The sequence below is a fragment of the Phyllobates terribilis genome, unplaced genomic scaffold (genome assembly GCF_046119375.1).
Source record: "Phyllobates terribilis strain yellow unplaced genomic scaffold, ASM4611937v1 Scaffold_4__5_contigs__length_816908805, whole genome shotgun sequence".
In the NCBI taxonomy this organism is placed as follows: Eukaryota; Metazoa; Chordata; class Amphibia; order Anura; family Dendrobatidae; genus Phyllobates; species Phyllobates terribilis.
The window spans coordinates 516,534,172-516,556,309 of record NW_027362764.1 but is presented as its reverse complement, the minus strand read 5'-3'; the positions used below and the strand labels follow the sequence as shown (position 1 = coordinate 516,556,309).

General features: G+C 46.1%; 1 protein-coding gene across 2 annotated transcripts in view; it reads left to right on the top strand.

The window, feature by feature from the left end:
- The first annotated feature begins 11,028 nt into the window (after positions 1-11,028).
- Positions 11,029-22,138, top strand: part of LOC141265607 (Y+L amino acid transporter 2-like) — a 77,978-nt gene continuing 66,868 nt past the window's right edge. For both annotated transcript variants that reach the window (XM_073678869.1, XM_073678868.1), the window contains exons 1-3: positions 11,029-11,155; positions 11,266-11,794; positions 13,304-13,429. In XM_073678869.1, the coding sequence (XP_073534970.1) occupies positions 11,350-11,794; positions 13,304-13,429 (571 nt within the window). In that variant the 5' untranslated portion in view covers positions 11,029-11,155; positions 11,266-11,349. The remainder of the gene's footprint in view (positions 11,156-11,265; positions 11,795-13,303; positions 13,430-22,138) is intronic.

Sequence of the window (22,138 nt, the reverse complement as noted above, 5' to 3'; positions counted from 1 at the left end):
GCGAAGTCCAGGAACCGCTGAATAGCCTTCAACCCCTCTGGTCGGGGCCACTTCTGGATGGCAGACAGTTTCTCAGGATCCATTCGTAGGCCGGTCTGAGAGATTATGTAGCCCAAAAACGGAAGCGAGGTCTGCTCAAAGAGGCACTTCTCATATTTAGCGTAGAGGTGGTTCTGCCTGAGCCTGAGCAGGACCTGACGAACATCCCTCCGGTGAGTGAGAAGATCCGGAGAGAAGACCAAGATGTCGTCCAGGTACACCACTACGCAGGAGTAGAGAAGGTCCCGGAAGATGTCATTGACCAACTCTTGAAAGACGGCGGGAGCGTTACAGAGACCGAAGGGCATTACCAGGTATTCATAGTGGCCGTCCTGGGTGTTGAATGCCGTCTTCCATTCATCCCCCTGACGGATACGGACCAGGTTATACGCCCCACGGAGGTCCAGCTTGGTGAAGATTCTAGACCCCCTCAGATGGTCAAATAATTCCGGAATGAGCGGAAGGGGGTATTTATTCTTCACCGTGATCTGGTTAAGGCCTCTATAGTCTATACAGGGACGGAGTGAGCCGTCCTTCTTTTTGACGAAGAAGAAGCCTGCTCCCGCCGGGGAGGTCGATTTCCAGATAAATCCCCAGGCCAGATTCTCCTCAATATATTCAGACATGGACCGGGTCTCAGCAGCGGACAGAGGGTAAATACGCCCACGGGGAGGAGTAGCGCCGGGCATCAGGTCGATTGGGCAGTCGTATGGTCTATGAGGGGGTAATGTCTCCGCCTCCTTTTTATTAAAGACGTCCGCATAAGACCAATAGGGAACCGGAAGACCAGGTAGATTGGCTGGGGTAGGAGAAGGACGGACAGGATGGACGGGAACTAAACAAGTCTTATGGCAATCCTGTCCCCAGCGAAGGACTTCTCCGGTCTGCCAATCAAGCACGGGTGCATGTTTCTGAAGCCAAGGTAGACCTAGCAAGAGGGCGTGAAAGAGTCCAGGCAGACCATGAAAGAAGATGCTCTCAGAGTGCAGCATTCCCACCTGCAGGGTTATGGATTCGGTGATGAGTTGGATGGGATGTGGTAAGAGGCCCCCATCTACGGCAGCGACAGATAAGGGTACAGCTAGGGATTTGGTGGGAATGCGGTATTTCTCTACCAGGGACTGAGAAATGAGATTTCCGGCAGCTCCAGAGTCAAGTTGGGCTAGTTCAAAATAACGGTTCTCCCCGCAGATGATAGAGACCGACAGCAACAGAGATGGAGAGGGTTTACTCTTATCTAGGACGACCTCTCTGAGCGATCCTAGACACAGGCGTTTCCCGACCTCTCCGGGCAGGAACGGATCCGGTGCTTCTTACTGCCAGAGTAGAAGCAGCTCCCCTCGGCTCGGCGTAACTCTTGACGGGTCTTGACCATCTTGGTCTGGTCGACCGGCATAGGCTCGGGTGAGTGCGCCTGGGGAGTAATGGGAGAAGCGACGGGTTTCTGGAAGGTAGGGGCTAGACGTGGAAACCTCCTCTCACGGATGACCTCTTTGGCGCGCTCCTGGAACCGGATGTCAATCCGGGTGGCAAGAGTTATTAAGTCGTCGAGAGTGGTAGGAATGTCCCGACCGGCTGAGTTCATCTTTAATACAGCAGGACAGACCCTCCCAAAAGACAGACACCAGGGCGTCGTTATCCCAGGCCAGCTCCGAAGCAAGGGTACGGAACCGTATGGCATATTGGCCCACGGTGAGATTTCCTTGACGGAGGCGTAGCAGAGATGATGCGGATGAGGTCTTTCGCCCTGGTTCGTCGAAGACTTTCCGGAAAGCCGTGAGAAAGGCTGGCAGGTTGGACACCAGGGGGTCTCCTCTCTCCCATAGAGGATTTAGCCAAGCCAGTGCCTCTCCCGTGAGATGGGACATGATGAAGGCTACTTTGGCTCGGTCGGTGGAAAACTGGTGTGCCAACAGTTCGAAGTGCAGAGTGCACTGGTTAATGAAGCCCCGTGCCAGGCTGGGATCTCCGCCAAAACGAGGAGGAGCGGAGAGGCGGGGACCGGGAAGAGATGCCATGGTGTTGATGGGCTGCGGCGGTGCCGGGGCAGTAAGTGTGCGTGTGGAGGCAGTCTCGAAGAGGTAGACAATGTGTCCAGGCGGGAGTTAACACTACGCAGGTGACTCAGGATGGACTCCTGTTGGGACCTCTGACGGGAAAGTTCATGACATAAGTCCGAGAGCGAGGGAGCTTGGGTGCCACCGGGTTCCATGGCCCGAGCAAACTGTAACGGGACTGGGAGGTGGAACCTCTGAGCAACGATACAAAGGGGCAGTCCTTGTAAGGAAGCGGGTGGCTCCCAGGGTAGGCGGGCAGGTAGTCACGGCAAGTGATGGGGACAGTCTCTGGGTAGAAGGGCAGGAGGTCACGGCAAGTGACGGGGACAGTCTCTGGGTAGAAGGGCAGGAGGTCACGGCAAGTGACGGGGACAGTCTCTGGGTAGAAGGGCAGGAGGTCACGGCAAGTGACGGGGACAGTCTCTTGACAGGCGGGTGGTCACGGCAAGTGACGGCTAAGCCTCCAGATAGGCTAGCAGGTGGGTAGCAGGTGGACGCTCCCAGGTGAGCGGGCAAGAGTCTCTGGTTAGGCAGGTGGTCACAGCAAGTGACGGCTAAGCCTCCAGATAGGCTAGCAGGCAGGTAGCAGGTGGACGCTCCCAGGTGAGCGGGCAAGAGTCTCAGGACAGGCAGGTGGTCACAGCACGTGACGGCAGAGCCTCCAGGTAGGCTAGCAGGCAGGTAGCAGGCGGACGCTCCCAGGTGAGCGGGTAAGAGTCTCTGGACAGGCAGGTGGTCACAGCACGTGACGGCAGAGTCTCCAGGTAGGCTAGCAGGCAGGTAGCAGATGAGCACTCCCAGGTGAGCGGGTAAGAGTCTCTGGTTAGGCAGGTGGTCACAGCAAGTGACGGCTAAGCCTCCAGATAGGCTAGCAGGCAGGTAGCAGGTGGACGCTCCCAGGTGAGCGGGCAAGAGTCTCTGGTTAGGCAGGTGGTCACAGCAAGTGACGGCTAAGCCTCCCGATAGGCTAGCAGACAGGTAGCAGGTGGACGCTCCCAGGTGAGCGGGCAAGAGTCTCTGGACAGGCAGGTGGTCACAGCAGGTGACGGCAGAGCCTCCAGGTAGGCTAGCAGGCAGGTAGCAGGCGGACGCTCCCAGGTGAGCGGGTAAGAGTCTCAGGACAGGCAGGTGGTCACAGCACGTGACGACAGAGCCTCCAGGTAGGCTAGCAGGCAGGTAGCAGGCGGACGCTCCCAGGTGAGCGGGTAAGAGTCTCTGGACAGGCAGGTGGTCACAGCATGTGAGAGCAGAGTCTCCAGGTAGGCTAGCAGGCAGGTAGCAGATGAGCGCTCCCAGGTGAGCGGGCAGACAGATCCATAGACAGACTGGCAGGGCTGGTAGGCAGACTGTTGGACCGCAGGAATGTAAGCAGATAGACAAGTATCAGGCAGGTATCAAGCAGGAATCTGGCAGGTAACTGGCAGGTATCTGGTAACGGGACCTGAGGGCTGAAGCAGAGTGATAGGCTATGCAACAACATTGCTCGGGCACCTCCATTTTGGAGGAGGTGCCTTATATATGGTGAGGTCCTCCGGCCATTGGCCGGGGACTCCTTAGGACGGCACGTGGCCCCTTTAAGAGAGGGGGAGCACACGAGCGCGCGCCCTAAGCACAGTGGCCGGGAAGCAGCGCGCGCTGCCAGCAGAGCGGGAGGAAGACGCCGGGCACGGAGCGGAGAGGTGAGGGGAACAGCCTAGCAGGGGGCAGGGACGCCGACGCTACACTTTGTGTTACATCATGGGAAAGTCTAAAGAAATCAGCCAAGATATCAAGAAGACAATTGTGGACCAGCACAAGTCTGGCTCATCCTTGAGTATAATTTCAAGATACCTGAAGGTGCCTCATTCGCAAACAATTATACACAAGTACAAACAAGATGGGAATATCCAGCCATCATGCCACTCAGGAAGGAGACGGGGTCTGTGTCCCAGAGATGAATGTGCTTTGGGCCGACATGTGCATATCAACCCAAGGACAAAAGCAAAAGACCTTGTGAAGAGGATGGCGGAAGCTGGTAAGATTGTGTCAATATCCACAGTGAAACAAATACTGTATCAACATGGGCTGAAAGGCCACTCTGCCAGGAAGAAGCCATTGCTCCAAAAGAAACATAAAAAACCCAAGATTAATGTTTGAAAATGCAAACCGGAACAAATACCTTAATTTTTAGCGACATGTCCTGTGGTTTGATGAAACTAAAATTGAACTTTTTGAGCATAATGACCATCATTACGTTTGGAGAAAAAAGGGAGAAGCTTGGAATCCTAAGAACACCATCTCAACTGTGAAACACGGGGTTGGCAGCATCATGTTATGGGGTTGTTTTGTTGCAGGAGGGACTGGTGCAGTTCACAAAATAGATGGCATCATGAGAAAAGAAGATTATGTGGCAATACTGAAGCAACATCTCAAGATATCAGCCAGGAAGTTAAAGCTTGGGTGGAAATGGTTCTTCCAAATTGGCAATGACCCAAAGCATACTGCCAAAATGATAACAAAGTGGCTTAAAGATAACAAAGTCAATGTTTTGGAGAGGCCATCACAAAGCCCTGATCTCAATCCTATTAAAAATTTATGAGCAAAGCTGAGAAGGCAGGTGCGAGCAAGGCGACCTATAAAACTGGATCAGTTACACCAGTTTTGTCAGAAGGAATGGGCCCAAATTCCGCCCAACTATTGGGAGAAGCTTGTGGAAGGATATCCAAAACGTTTGACCCAAGTCATTCAGTTTAAGGGCAATGGTACCAAATACTAATGAAATGTATGTAAACTTTTGACTTTGCAGTAAGTAATAAATATGCCTTAAAACATTCTCTCTCTCTCATTATTCTGGCATTTGGCAAATATTAAAAATTATGGTAATCCTAATTGACCTAAAACGGGAAAGGTTTATTCTGATTTCATGTCAGATATTGAGAAAAACATGCATATGTGTCTTTTTATATAGTGTATAGTGTATGTAAACTTCTGGTTTCAACTGTATGTATAACACTAAAAATGTAATGCTATGGCAGATGGCAATGAGTATAATATAAACGGTTTTATAAACTGCAGTAGTACGCATATGGTTTATGTCATAACTTGTGAAGAATGTAACATACAATACACTGCGTGCACCACCAGAACGCTGCGAAAATGCATCTCATAACATGTGTATGATGCACAGAATAAAACCACACGCAGCCTCTCAGAGGCTTTCCAACATTTCTCCAATTATCACAGAGGTGATTTAAGCACCTTTAGAGTTTGTGCTGTCGAAAAAGTCCCCCCACCCAAAAAGTGAGGTGATAGATTATGCATTCAAAAACATAAGCATGGTGGATCTTCAAATTAAACAAAGAATACAAACAAAAAAAACATTTTTTACCCCTTTAATGACTTTAGACGTATCCATACGTCCGAGTCGGTATGTACTTACTAACCTTGAACATATGGATACATCCAGACGATTTTGCGAGCACAGAGGCTGTGCGCGCAATCTCCGCAGGGTTTCAGCTGATTCTGACAGCTGACACCCAGCTCTCAGTGCCAGCAGTGATGCCCGCGCTGCTTTTGGCACGTTAACCCCCTAGATCACAGCATTTAACGAGCAGGCAGAGAGGCAGAAGCCGCTCTGCTCTTGGATAGGAGACCCCGCAACGTCATCACAGGCACTAGCAAGGTAGTTAGATCATGCGCAGTGCATGATCTAGTTAACTTGTGTCTGCAGGGGTGACAGCAATAGGGCATAGCAGTGATCATGCATTGCTATGCCTTATAACAGCGATCAGACTGCAAAAAGTGAAAGTCCCATACTGGGACAAAGTAAAAAAAAGTTTAAAAAAAGTGAAAAAAAATTGTAAAAAATATTTTTTTTAAAAATCACAAACTAATAAAAAAATGAAAAATATATTGCACCCATAAATAATTATTATTATGAAAAAATAAAACATAAACAATAACAGTACACATATTGGGTATCGCCGTATCCGGAACGACCCGACCTATAAAACTGTCCCACTAGTCAACCCATTTAGTGAACACGGTAAAAAAATAACTAAAAAACTAGGCAAAAAACTATGCTTTATCATCATACCGCTGTACAAAAAGTGGAATAAAAAGTGATCCAAAAGACGAATATGAATAAAAATGGTATCTCTGAACACGTCATCTTGTCCAACAAAAAGGCAAGCCACCATACTGTTCCATCAGCGGAAAAATAAAAAAAAGCAATAGCTCTCGAAATAAAATGATGCAAAAATAATTATTTTTCTACAAAATAGTTTTATTGTGTAAAAGCACCAAAACATAAAAAAGATATCAATGTAGTATCGCTGTAAATGTACTGACCCGAAGAATAAAGCTGCCTGATAAATTTTACCACACGCGGAACGGCATAAAAAAAAAAAAACTATTTCTGAATTGTTGGTTTTTGTTTATTCTGCCTCCAAAAAATCGGAATAGAAAGCCATCAAAAATTTCATGTGCCCGAAAATGGTACCAATAAAAATGTCAACTTATCCCGCAAAAAACAAGCCTTTACATCACTCTGTTGGCAGAAATATGGAAAAATTATAGCTCTCAAAATATGGCAATGCAAAACTAGTTCTTGCAAAAAAAAAACGTCTCTTAGTGTGTGACAGCTGCCAAACAAAAAAAAACAATATAAATCTGGCATCGCTGTAATCGCACCGACCTGAAGAATAAAGTCATCTTATAACTTATACCACACAAGGAATGGCGTAAAAAATAAATAAAACCAATTCTTCACCTGCTGTTGATTTGTTCATTCTGCCTCCCAAAGATCACAGTAAGGCTTGGCGCATATTTATCCTGCACTGTACGCTGAGCGCTTACATCGGGGTTTCCGTGTAAATCTCTGAAATACGTGATTCAGAAAGTACCCCGGCAGAAGATTTCCTGTAATGAGGCAGATGGAGGCAATGTGGACACCATCTGACCTATGATCTGACGGTGTCTGTCATTTTATTAGGCATGCATAAAGTGCATAAACTGTGCCATTGGCTACAGTTTTGTGCACCTCTGAAAAAAAGGACACCACTGAACAGAGGCCAGATGGAGTCCAGAGTAGCTCTGCTGCCTTATTATAGTGAATGGATCCCTCAGGGGTTTCATCTGAATTACATCACGCAGAGATTTAAATGAAAACCCCGATATTAGTGCTCAGCATAGAGAAAAGGATTAATGTGATCACAAATGTTATGTAAAATGTTACCAATAAAAACTTCAACTCAATCCACAAAAAAAGCAAGTCCCCACTCAGGTCTGTCATCTGTTAACAAAAATATAGGGGGCTTCAACGTTACTAGCAGCACAAAGGCTCTGAAAAAGGAAAATGACCCTTGCCCCCCAAAAGAAATTCAGCAAATTCTGTGCTCCCAAATCCAAATGCCCCCTCCCTTCTGAGACCCACAGTGTGCCTAAACTGCAGTTAGTGTCCACGTTTGGCATTTCTGTAGCAATGAGACCCGCCTAATTTATGGGTGCATGTCTCCAGAAGCATGAGCTGGGAATAACGTACTGGTCACTACAACATACTGGTCACTACAAAGGCAGTTTGCAATTTTCACTCAGCAACATCCACTGCTACTTGTTTATGGAAAACACCCATGTAGTTAAAATCCTCACCAAACCTGTAGATAAATTCCCAAATGGGTATAATTTCCAAAATGGGATCATTTGAGGGGGGATTCTGCTCTCCTAGCACTTAGTTTCTCTGTATATGGAATCCGCAAACTATTCTAGGAAAATCTGCGCTTCAGGAGGCAAATTGTGCTCTGTCCCTCCCGATTGTGGCTAAGCAGTACTGTGCAGCCAAAAATTGGATATTTCTACATTCAGCAGAAATTCATCATTTTATTCAATCAAGATTACATAATGGCAAGTACAAAGAAATCGCATAACATGATAAGAGATATAAAGTGCAAGGTGCCAGATATCAGAGGGTCACACGGATGGTGGGTAATGCAAGTTATGCGGATATGAATACCTCCATATAAATATGCATCTTGAAAAAGATTGGCGAAACGCGCGTCGGGGCGCGTCGTCATCCTCATCACCACACCTGCCGGTGGGTCACTCCTGGGTGAGTCCTATAGGGGATATCATTAATGTCAGGGGGTTGGGATAAGTACTATAAGGGGATCACCTATACGTTCGGGCTTTAGAGCTCTCCATTAGTATTGATCAGTATACTATTAAGCATTTATCCCCATATAACTTTCCTGATATACATCCCAACGCCCATCCTTCACATTTATATGGAAGTATTCATATCCGCATAACTTGCATTACCCACCATCCGTGTGACCCTCTGATATCTGGCACCTTGCACTTTATATCTCTTATCATGCTATGTGATTTCTTTGTACTTGCCATTATGTAATCTTGATTGAATAAAATTATGTCTTTTATGCCGCAACACAAATTTTTCCTCCTTTTTCAACATATTGATTATATGAGTAGGCAACAATCGGTCCAGCATCTGGTACTTTTGACCAGACACCATGGTCCGTCCAGCTTTGTAAGGTGGGCCACTGTTTGTTCATTCAGCAGAAATTGTGTGACAAATTTTGGTGCCATTTTTACCCATTTCCCGGTGTGAAAATGTAAAATCTGGGGCTAAAACAAAACTTTGGTGGTAAAAATGTAATTATTCTTTCTTCACTGTCCAATAGGGTAAAATTCTTTGAGGCACTTGTTATGTCAACATACTCACTGCACCCTTAGATGAATTCATTGAGAGGTGTAGTTTGTAAAATGGGGTCTCTTATCGGGAGTTCTGCTGTTCTGGCACCTTAGGGGCTCTGCCAATGTGACAGGCAGTCCGTCAAAACCAGTTCAGCAAAATATGAATCAATAGCAGAAAATATCCAGCCTCAGAAATCCATAAAATCAGCAGTCTTTATTCCAAAAATATTAAACAGTATATAAATCACAGCATTAGCCATGATGCTAATACCTAGAGCACTAAAAATGAGTCATGAATGATTACCTAAAAACAAGATTAATGACCTTTAAAATGGAGATGTAGACACAAAATGATGGGTCAGGTGGTGGACAAGTAATAAAAGAAGACTTCTAGCCAGCATCTGGCATTGAGGCAGTGTACACTTTTTATTTCACTTTAAGGCTGTGTGCCCACGTAGCGTTTTTCAAGCGTTTTTGATGCGGAATTTCCGCAGCGGAAACGCTTGTAAAACGCTTGGTAACCCGCACCCCATGGTCCCCAATGGGATTCCGCAAGTTCTATGCACATGCTGCGGATTTTTCCGCAGCGTTTATGCTGCGTTCAAAAATCCGCAGCATGTCAATTAATTTTGCGTTTCCGCAAGCAGAATTGCCTTTGTCCAATGCATAAAAAACGCAAGGCAATTCCGCATGTGGAAAACGCGTGATAAACACGCGAAAAACGCGCGATAAACGCGTACGGAATTCCGCATGCGTTTTTCCGGGAGAGGACTTGCAGAAATGAAGCAGAAATTTTCTGCTTCATTTATGCAACGCGGGCACATAGCCTTAGGCTATGTGCCCACGTTGCATTTATGAAGCAGAAAATTTCTGCTGCATAAATGCAAGTCCTCTCCCGGAAAAACGCATGCGGAATTCCGCACGCGTTTATCGCGCATTTTTCGCGCGTTTATCACGCGTTTTCCACATGCGGAATTGCCTTGCGTTTTTTATGCATTGGACAAAGGCAATTCCGCTTGCGGAAACGCAAAATTAAATGACATGCTGCGGATTTTTGAACGCGGCATAAACGCTGCGGAAAAATCCGCAGCATGTGCATAGAACTTGCGGAATCCCATTGGGGACCATGGGGTGCGGATATACATGCGTTTTTCAAGCGTTTACGCTGCGGAAATTCCACAGCATATACGCTTGAAAAATGCTATGTGGGCACACAGCCTTAGGCTATGTGTCCACGATGCAGAAATGCTGCATATTTTTTACGCTTCTCCCTGGCAGGAAAAATGCATGCGTTTTTTACATGCGTTTTTCCCACCAGGTAGAAGTGTTTGTCAAGCGTCTTTGCATGCATTTCTGCATGCGGGTTATCAAGCGCTTTTCCAAGCAATTTTAGCATCACTTGGAAAAGTGCTTGACAACTTGTTCACACTATATAAATCCATGGAACCGGCATGGATTTATATAGTGTGACCAAGTAATAGTTAAAAAAAGAATAAGAATAGTAAAAAATAATAAAAAAAAAGATTATACTCACCTTCCAGTGTCTTCCCGGTGTCATGTCTGCTGCGTCCGGTCTCTTGCAATGCTCGCGGTGGTGTGAAGGACCTGCGGTGACGTCATTGAGTCATGTGATGGGTCACATGACTCAGTGACGTCATGGCAGGTCCTTCACAACAGTGCGAGCATTGCAAGACACCGGACGGAGCAGACAAAACACCGGGAGGACATCGGAAGGTAAGTATTAACTTTATTTTTTATTTTACTTTTTTTTTTTTTACAGATTCTATGGTACCCAGGTCTGGATGAGAGTCTCCTGTCCTCCAGACTTGGGTACCATCTGCACATTAGAACGCGCCAATTACGCAACTACAGATGCAGTCTTGCGGAATTGCCGCGTTCTAATGCAAGTCAATGGCGGCGATTACGCTGCGTGTCCGCAAAATTAATGGACATGCTGTGGATTTTTGAGCGCAGCATAAACGCTGCGGAAAAATACGCAGCATGGGCATTGAAAGTGCAGAATTGCATTGGAGACCATGGGGGAAGGTTTACCAAGCGTTTACGCTGCGGAAAATCCGCAACGTAAACGCTTGAAAAACGCATCGTGGGCACACAGCCTTATCCTTTTTATGTAAGATTACTAAATAGATCATCAGCATTACATTAGACCAGTAAATTGCAACATTTAGCACATGGACAGAACAAAGGTCCCTAATACAAGGTCAAACTTGGTTGTGGACACAGATCATTAACTTCCCACATATTGAGCTTTGGTATTACATCTCTGTAACTTTCTAAAATTGCTGTCAGCAGCAAGGACGAGCAGCACTGCTATTTCTACCTGGATCTGTTTCAGTTCTTCTGCTTCTGTAAGTTTATAATTTCAATTTCGTAACATGTAAATGTTACTGACATTGCAAAATAGCTATTGAAATGATCTAATCTGTACAGTAATTAATATTTCTGCTATTAATTTTAGACCTATGTTTTACCCGAATAATATCCAATATAATCCTCCTGGCATCTGAAATCTTCACGTTATTTGGAAAGTGACTGAATAAAAATGAAGGACAGCTCCCAAGACGTTTCCAAAAACTCCATAAAACTTAAGAATGAAATTTCACTTCTACATGGAGTTAGTTTGGTCATTGGAAATACAATTGGTGCAGGAATATTTGTTTCACCAAAAGGAGTTCTAATGCACAGTGGCTCTTATGGTTTGTCCTTGATCATATGGGTTCTGGGAGGAATGTTCTCTGTGATTGGAGCTCTATGCTACGCTGAACTTGGTACGACAATCACCAAATCAGGAGCAAGCTACATTTATATAAAAGAGTCATTTGGTGGGTTTTTGGCCTTTTTAAACCTTTGGACTAATATGTTAATAATCTATCCAGCCAGTCAAGCCATACTCGCAGTGACATTTGCTCAGTACATGCTTGAGCCATTTTTCCCTACCTGTTCTTTACCTCAGTCTGCAGTCTACCTTCTTTCAGTAGTGTGTGTAGGTGAGTATACATAAATGATTTCTCCATTATTAAATCACATTTATAAATGAAGTGCAATTTGTATTGTCTTTGAGGCCATAACATTAAAAGCACTAACCTATGGATAGATTCACACGATTGATGTCTTCACATCCGAGAAAAACGGTCCAATTATTCTGACAAGAGTTTGATTAGAGTTTGATCAGAGTGGCATCAGTTTTTCTTGGACGTGGAGAGAGAAAAAAAACTTTTTTCCACATTCTCAATTCTGTCAGTCCGTGAAAATCGGACCGCAATTGGATCTCATCCGAGTGTAGTCCAATATTTTTCATGGACCCATAGACTTGCATTGCTGATTTTGATCATTCGGATAAAAATTGGACATGTCTCCAAATTTTTCTGCGGACCACTTGGTCCGAGAAAAAAATCAGACACGTGCACAGCCCCATAGAATATCACAGGTACGAGGGCAATCCGTGAAAACCATGGATAGCACTCTTACAAGAAAATCAGTTGTATGCATGTGTCCTAATAGTGTGTAAGACCCCCTTGTGTTTCAAAAGCAGTTCTAACCAGTTAAGGCATCTGAATAGTGAGCACATTATCCTGCTTCAAGAACCGTCACTTGCTGACTAATATATCTCACCCCTTCACAGTTGCCATTGTAATGAGATAAGAAAAAAAATGAAATAAGCAGCACTGGATAAAAATATATAGATGCAAGCCCCAAGGACCCAACCTAATGGTCCGATACTGTAGTCAAAATATAGGAAAAGGAGGCAGGATACAGGAAAAAAAGATTTTCTTTATTTACCTATGGAATGTTTTAGCTGTACGAGACTTTTTTAATACTTGAAAAGGGCTTAGGCAACTGAAACATTGCATTGGTAAATGAAGGTCTTTTTTTCCTATATGCTGCCTATTTTTCTTAAATGTTAAGAGTCAGTGTTAGTGTTATTCTTTATCGTCTGTGGTTTTAATTTTAGAGCTGATTGGTGTATTTTATATTTATGTTATATTATTTATTTATTATTTATAGAAAATGCAACATTTTATATTAATGAATTCATAATAGCCACAGCACCCTGATAACAATGACAGTCACAGCGACATCATAACAGTGCTAACCATAGCAGAATGCCCCAAAAAAAGTGTCAGCCAAGCTGACTCCATCTGAAGTTCAATTCTATCAGTGAACGCTGCAATGCACTCATAAGAGCCATAAAAAGAGACTGCCAGATAAACCCCAGATAAAACAGACAGCTGCAGTGGCTCCTTAACATTGCTAATTGCCTTCTTCCAGCTCCATCTCTGCCACCACAAAGCAGTGACTTGCGTGCAAACTAGCACCATTTACACTTACTTTTCTCCTGGAAAAGGTTATTTGTCCAGCAGGAGTATACCAGATATGGTCTATAATTGGTTAAAAGTGAAGGGGTAATAGTTAAAAAGTGTCAACTTATTCATTTTCGGATGGCTTTTTTCTTGCTCAGAATGTTATCTGTAATCTAATTACTGTCTATTTTGTAGCATTTTTAACAGCGGTGAATTGTGCAAAAGTCAAATGGGGAGCCATCTTTCAAGTGCTGGCAACATTTGCCAAAGTCTTAGCTCTGGTCATTATCATCATTGCAGGAACTGTTAGATTATGTCAAGGTAAGTAATGCCATAAATAGCTAAATATGAGCAAACTGAATTTATGGTATGCATTATAGCAGTATGGACTGGCAAGAAAATGAATTATAATTTTATTTTTGCCTTTATGACTTACACAATATTCATGATGCGTTTAAACACTATTTTAACAAGGGCTGAGAGCTAACTGATTGATTGCATGGTGTAGTGGAAAGGTTTGTGGTTTAACATGCAGTATTGTGCGCAAAATAAATTGCCAAAATGTTCTTACACATTTCTGGCACAATCTAAGCCATCTGACAGATGTTGGAAACTTAGACTCAACAGTATAAAGATGTGATAAATTTATCAAATTGCACTTGTGAGACCTGAGTAGTCTCGAAAGCTTGCAATTTGTTACCATCTTTTCAGTTAGCCATTAAAAGGTATCAACCACTGAGGACTCTGAAATCGAAATATTTTTCAAATTGCACTAAACACTAGATTAAATCTGAACCATTATAACACTGTCTAGTCTAAGTCTGCACTGTCAGTCACACAGTCTTATGAACATTTCCTTTACAACTCAAACCATTTTCCACACAGATTCCTTCTTCTTTACTCTCTTATCCTCTATCTTTACATTTCCACTTTACTTTCGCTACTTGTTCTCTGTCTCCACTGTTTCTCACCACAACCCAGCTCGACCTTACAGTCCTGCTTAGCAAGAGTCATTTACTTGCCCTGCAGTTCCGCGTCTTGCCTCCCTTTAGGGTGCCAGTATGGCTGGACTTAGCCTCAAGTTCTCTGACGCTCTGGAACTCCCACCTAGGACAATATATTTGTCTCACATACTCAATCCTATCTAGGCCCGTTACCTTGCGAGTTGTAACCTATAGACCTTTCTGCAAGGCGTCCTTTCCCAGGACCTGTCTCCGAAAGATCACTCTGTCTCTCAGTCACTTTTGCTCAGGATCTCACTATCTCTTTTGGTCTCCTCTCACTTAGGGACATACCAGTAGGCGTCACTGCTCACAATGGACATCAGGTCCTTTCACTATGCACTCCAGGCCCTATTTCACTTCCTAACAGGAAATTGTCACTTTCCCTTCAACTTCGCCCCTCCCACTCTGGGCCAGCCCCTAACATCAACTCAAACTATCCCTATGGTCAACCTACACACACTATCAATAGTACTAACACCTTTAACGCACATTACATTTCACATTATACATCACATTTCACATTACACCTGTAGCATCTGCATCTCTGCCTCCTGCCTGGCAGAGATGCCGCTCCCCTTACCACCACGGCCCTGGTCCGGCGTCTCCTGCTCCCACGCCGTGTCCGCTCGGGTGCGCACACCGTGCGAAGATCCCCGGGCACTGCTCTTAGGGCACGCGCGCTCCCTGTATCTTACAGAGGTCGCGGGCGCCGTCCTAAAATGTCCCCAGCCAATGGCCGGAGGACATCTGCAATATACAGTAAGGCACCTCCTCCAAAATGGAGGTGCCTGCGCAATGTTGTAGTTTGCCCAGTGCTTGCCCACCATCCTGTCTATCAGCCTTGCCCGCCAGCCTGTCTATCAGCCTTGCCCGCCAGCCTGTCTATCAGCCGTGCCCACCTGCTTGTCTATCAGATGAGCCTATCCGTCTTCCTGCACTACCTGCCTACCAGCTGTGCTCATCTGCCAGACCATCTGCCGTGCCTGTCCGCTTCGGCTGCCAGTTCTGTGGGGGTCGCCTGCTCTCTCAAGGTCGGTCTCAGAGTGGCACCTGGACCACCTTCCCGGTCCTTCCTTGGCTCACGGAGTCGACTGAGCCACCGTGTAGCCAGGGTCGGTCCGGGTAGGCTCTTAGTCACGCCCCTCTGGTCCCTCCTTGCACCACCGCACAGTGGTTCCAACATTCGGATCCGTAACAGTTTGCGCAGGCCATGTAATCTGGTGGCTCCCAGGCTCCCTTGTTTTCTGACCTGTATGAAGAGGTCTCCCGCCAGAGATCGCAACAGGATACAATCCTGTCTTATCTGCGGACTGTAAACTCCTGCTTGGATGCACTGTCCACCCCGGCTGTGCCTGCCTCTAACCAAGAGGCATCCGCTCCAGCGGCACCTCTACCCAGTGGCGGAGTGGCATTCAGCTTTGGACCCTGACTATCTGCCCTTCCTCGCTTTGGCGGGGATCCCACTCTATGTCGGGGCTTCACCAACCAGTGCACGCTGCACTTTGAGCTCCTGGCTCATCAGTTCACCTCCGACCGGGCTAAAGTGGCATTCGTCATGTCTCACCTCACCGGGGAGGCGTTGGCGTGGCTCAATACCCAATGGGAGAGAGGGGATCCTCTGGTGTCCAACCTACAGGCTTTCCTTATGGCCTTCCGGAGGATTTTCGATGAGCCCGGCCACACGTCCTCGACTGCCTCCTCTCTTTTTTGTCTACGCCAAAGGAACCTCACAGTGGGCCAGTACGCTATGCGCTTCCGCACCCTCGCATCTGACCTTGCCTGTAACAACGAGGCTTTCTGGGTGAATCATGGATTCACTAGCCGATCGTGACATACCCACCTCTCTGGATGACCTGCTGTCTTTGGCCACACGGATCGACATCAGGTTCCAGGAACGTTCTAAGGAGGTGATCCTTGAGAGGAAGTCTCTGCGCCTAGCACCAACCTTCCAAAGGCTAATGACGTCTTCAAAAAGAAGGAGGCTGAGACACTTTCTCCTCATAAGCTGTCTGACTGTCTTATCGATCTCATTCCTGGTGCCTCACCACCCCGAAAGTCTAATTTACCCCCTGTCGTTGGCCGAGACCCGTTTCCATGTCTGAATACATCGAGGAGAATATTGCTAGGGGATTTATTCAGAAATCCACCTCTCCGGCTGGAGCAGGATTCTTTTTCGGCAAGAAGAAGGATGGATGGCTCTCTTCGACCTTGTATCGACTATAGGGGCTAAATCAGATTATCATCAAAAACAAGTATCCTCTGCCTCTCATCTCTGAGTTGTTTGATCGCCTCAAAGGCGCCAAGGTCTTTACTAAGCTTGATCTCAGTGGCACATACAATCTGATCTGGATTCGCCAAGGTGAAGAGTGGAAGACAGCATTCAACACTCGGGATGGCCACTACGAGTACCTTGTGATGCCCTTCAGACTCTGCAACGCACCAGCAGTCTTCCAGGAACTGGTGAATGACATCTTAAAAGATCTTCTATATTCATGCTATTCATGCATGGTAGTGTACCTGGACAATATCTTGGTGTTCTCTTTGGATCTGCCCTCACATCGAAGAGACGTTCTACAGGTATTGCAGAGGCTCAGGAGGAATCGTCTGTATGCCAAATTTGAGAAATGTGTTTTCGAACAGACATCCCTTCCCTTCCTGGGATACATAATCCCGGAGACCAGGCTCATGATGGATCCCGAGAAGGTGTCTGCTGTCCTAAAGTGGCCCCGACCTGAGGGGTTGTAGGCTATACAGCGGTCTCTGGGATTCGCTAATTATTATCGCCTGTTCATTCCTCATTTTTCCTCCCGGACTGCTCCCATCTCCGTCCTGACCCACAAAGGGGTCAATCCCAGGGAATGGACTCCAGAGGCAGAAGAAGCCTTCGTGTCCTTGAAACAAGCCTTCTCTGCTGCTCCGGTGCTTTATCATCCTGACTGTAATAAGCAGTTCTTCCTGGAGTTTGATGCCTCTTCCTCTGGGGCCGGGGCGGTTCTCACCCAGAAATTCTCGTGTAGGCAAATTGTGACCTGCTGCTTCTTTTCCAAGCTCTTCTCACCCTCGGAACGCAACTATTCCATTGGAGATCGGGAACTGCTGGCCATCAAACTGGCGCTGGTAGAGTGGCGGTTCCTGGCCTTGCATCCAGTGGTCATCTACACCGACCAAAAGAATCTCACTTACTTGCAGTCCGCTCAACGACTCAATCCTCGTCAGGCCAGATGGTCCCTGTTTTTTGCCCGCTTCAATTTCATTCTCCACTTCCGGCCGGGAGATAAGAATATCAAGGCAGACGCGCTCTCCAGATCGTTTCTGTCGACTGACCAAGAGGAGGAGCCTCAACACATCATTGAGTCCTCCAAAATAATTACTGTTGCTTCGTTTGATCTGTCTCATCTTCCACCTGGTAAAACTTTTGTGGCAGCTCCGGATAGGAAGAGGGTCCTGCTCTGGGGTCATTCATCTAAACTGGCAGGCCACGCCGGACAGAGGAAAACATCCCTGCTTATTTCCCAACATAATTGGTGGCCGGCCCTACGTAAGGATGTTGCGGATTTCGTCTGTGCCTGCTCTTCCTGTGCCCGAAACAAGACGCCTAGGCAACTTCCGAGGGGTCGACTGCTTCCTTTACCCATGCCTTCGGCCCCATGGCAGCATATCACGATGGATTTCAATATGGATCTTCCTGTATTGGCGGGATGTACTGTCATTTGGGTGGTTGCTGAAAGCTTCTCCAAGATGGCTCAATTCATTGCTCTACCGGGTCTACCCACTGCGCCAGAGCTTGCTAAAGTGTTCTTTCTGCACATCTTCCATCTCCACGGCCTACCTCTTCATATTGTCTCGGATAGAGGAGTCCAGTTTACTTCACGCTTCTGGAGAGCCATGTGCAAGTTGCTAAAAGTTACATTAGACTTCTCTTCGGCTTATCATCCACTGTCTAATGACCAGGTTGAGCGTATCAATCAGATTCTCACTAGATTCCTTCGGCACTTTGTCAACGCCCACCATAGCAACTGGGTGGAACTCCTGCCTTGGGACGAATTTTCCTACAATAATCATGTGAGCGAGTCCTCTGCCAAGTCTCCGTTTTTTGTGGTGTAAGTTCAACATCCCAATATTCCATTTCCTGTTTCCACTTCAGTTGGGTCCGTGGTTCATCGGTCCTTTTGAAATTTTGAGTTGAATCAATCCGGTGGCGTACAAGTTGAAACTCCCTGCCTCGTTACGGATCCCCAACTCCTTTCATGTGTTTCTCCTCAAGCCTGTCATCCTCAATTTCTTCTCTAACGATTCGGGTACCACTCCTGCTCCAGTCTCCGCTGAGGACGTTTTTGAGGTAGAGAACATTCTGGCTACCAAGAGGGTAAGAGGAAAGACTTTCTTTCTTGTGGATTGGATGGGGTTTGGTCCTGAGGAGAGATCTTGGGAGCCTAGGGAGAACATTAATGCTCCCCTTCTTCTGAAAAAATTTCTTGCGGGCTTGAAGAAGAGGGGGCGTAAAGGGGAAGGTACCGTAGCGTCGGCGTCTCAAACTCCTGCCCGGCCGAGACGCCGCTCCCCTTACCGCCACGGATCTGGTCCGGCGTCTCCTGCTCCCACGTCGTGGCTGCCCAGGGTGCGCACACCACGCGCAGATCCCCGGGCACTGCTCTTAGGGCACGTGTGCGCGCACACTGTTTCTTAAAGGGGTCGCGTGTGCCGTCCTAAAATGTCCCCGGCCAATGGCCGGAGGACATCTGCTATATAAGGCACCTCCTCCAAAATGGAGGTGCCTGCGCAATGTTGTAGTTTGTTTTCTAACACTCTCTTCAGCCCTCAGGTCCCAGTGCTTGCCTGCCAGCCTGTTTATTGGCTTTGCCCGCCAGCCTGTCTATCAGCCTTGCCCGCCAGCCTGTCTATCAGCCGTGCATGCCTGCTTGTCTATCAGCCGAGCCTGTGCGATTTCCTGCACTACCTGCCTGCCTACCAGCCGTGCTCATCTGCCAGACCATCTGCCGTGCCTGTCCACTTCAGCTGCCAGTCCTGTGGGCGTCACCTGTTCTCTCAAGGTCGGTCCCAGAGTGGCACCTGGATCACCTTCCCGGTCCCTCCTTGGCTCACGGAGTTGACTGAGCGTCCGTGTAGCCAGGGTCGGTCCGGGTAGGCTCTTAGTAACGCCCCTCTGGTCCCACCTTGCACAACGGCACAGTGGTTCCACCATCCGGATCCGTAACAACACCTCATAACATTAAACTTGTTTCTTCAAGGGGGAACGTGTGTCCATCTCCTTACACCAGGACTGCATGACTCCAGAGGAGACTAGGACCACTCTATGGACTTTATTAACTTTAATTTTCACTTACACTCCAAGGACTATTTCCGATAGTTATATCCTTAAAAAGCTGTTACCATCCAGTATAATATTGTGATAGCAGTTTAGGGACTATATAATTTTAGCAAAGATTACATTATAGTTTATCACAGGGACCAACATGGACTAAAAATCAACCCTGGCATTTGAAAGCACATAGGCCTACTTCATGTAACTTCTGTAATTATGCTCTTCTAGGTAGTGGAACTGCACTATTTCGACTGTGGGCTACTGACCTGTATAGCTAATACTGAGTTATGGTCCATTTAGATAAGCAAATACGAGCATTCTTAAGAATTTACCTTCCTGACTATTGGCCCATCTAAACAAGTCAGAAATTAACTGATGTACAAGCAAAATTATTATTCGCCAAGTCCAATGATTTTTAACTGGCTTAAAGGGGTAGTCCAAAGTCCAAAGTAATTTTCATCCTAAATCCCTATCTATTTAGTGCCATAACTAGAGCTCCATGGACTCCAGTGAAAAATTTGGACCTGGGCCCCCATCTTCATGTTGTTCAAATATAAGGGCCTTCATAGCATTCTAGATCATATACAGACATACAGTATAGACCAAAAGTTTGGACACACCTTCTCATTTAAAGATTTTTCTGCATTTTCATGACTATGAAAATTGTACATTCACACTGAATGCATCAAAACTATGAATTAACAAATGTGGAATTATATACTTAACAAAAAAGTGTGAAACAACTGAAAATATGTCTTATATTCTAGGTTCTTCAAAGTAGCCACCTTTTGCTTTGATGACTGCTTTGCACACTCTTGGCATTCTCTTGATGAGCTTCAAGAGGTAGTCACCGGAAATGGTCTTCCAACAATCTTGAAGGAGTTCCCAGAGATGCTTAGCACTTGTTGGCCCTTTTGCCTTCACTCTGCGGTCCAGCTCACCCCAAACCATCTCAATTGGGTTCAGGTCTGGTTACTGTGGAGGCCAGGTCATCTGGCATAGCACCCCATCACTCTCCTTCTTGGTCAAATAGCCCTTACACAGCCTGGAGGTGTGTTTGGGGTCATTGTCCTGTTGAAAAATAAATGATGGTCCAACTAAACGCAAACCGTATGGAATAGCATACCGCTGCAAGATGCTGTGGTAGCCATTCTGGTTCAGTATGCCTTCAATTTTGAATAAATCCCCAACAGGGTCACCAGCAAAGCACCCCCGCACCATCACACCTCCTCCTCCATGCTTCACGGTGGGAACCAGGCATGTAGAGTCCATCCGTTCACCTTTTCTGCTTCGCACAAAGACACGGTGGTTGGAACAAAAGATCTCAAATTTGGACTCATCAGACCAAAGCACAGATTTCCACTGGTCTAATGTCCATTCCTTGTGTTCTTTAGCCCAAACAAGTCTCTTCTGCTTGTTGCCTGTCCTTAGGTTTCCTAGCAGCTATTTTACCTTGAAGGCCTGCTGCACAAACTCTCCTCTTAACAGTTGTTGTAGAGATGTGTCTGCTGCTAGAACTCTGTGTGGCATTGACCTGGTCTCTAATCTGAGCTGCTGTTAACCTGCGATTTCTGAGGCTGGTGACTCGGATAAACTTATCCTCAGAAGCAGAGGTGACTCTTGGTCTTCCTTTCCTGGGGCAGTCCTCATGTGAGCCAGTTTCTTTGTAGCGCTTGATGGTTTTTGCAACTGCACTTGGGGACACTTTCAAAGTTTTCCCAATTTTTCGGACTGACTGACCATCATTTCTTAAAGTAATGATGGCCACTCATTTTTCTTTACTTAGCAGCTTTTTTCTTGCCATAATACAAATTCTAACAGTCTATTCAGTAGGACTATCAGCTGTGTATCCACCAGACTTCTGTACAACACAGCTGATGGTCCCAACCCCATTTATAAGGCAATAAATCCCACTTATTAAACCTGACAGGGCACACCTGTGAAGTGAAAACCATTTCCAGTGACTACCTCTTGAAGCTCATCAAGAGAATGCCAAGAGTGTGCAAAGCAGTCATCAAAGCAAAACGTGGCTACTTTGAAGAACCTAGAATAGAAGACATATTTTCAGTTGTTTCACACTTTTTTGTTAAGTATATAATTCCACATATGTTAATTCATAGTTTTGATGCCGTCAGTGTGAATGTACAATTTTCATAGTCATGGAAATACAGAAAAATCTTTAAATGAGAAGGTGTGTCCAAACTTTTGGTCTGTACTGTATGTGTAATAGTGTCCCCATCGTGGCACCTTCCTGTTGTCAGGCATCTGAGTTTGAACCCTTGAGCCTGTGCGTTGTGGTCGGCTTCTCTGTCCGCAGAGCCATAGCAGATACACATTTTCTCTGCATGTTTAGTTTCTCTTATACTTGCTTCAGTGTTTTTAAGGTAACAGGTGTTTTCATTTCCTCATTTGACTACCCTATCACCTTTCAGGAGCAGCTGTATATAATTTCTCCCTGCTGGTATTTCCTGTTGGTGATAGTCTCATTTGGATGTCCAGCCATACTGCTGTAGTTTAAGCCAGTTAGTGAAAGACCAGCTAGGGTTTATCTCTCTGCTATTTATGTTTTTTACCCTGCACCTATCTTCTATTCCTTTTTAGGAAGTAGGCGGCATATTCTCTAACAGTACGTAATCTTTTATTTTGTATTTCGTGGTTTGTTTTACTCACTCTAGAATCTCTTTCTAGTTCAGCACACTTTAC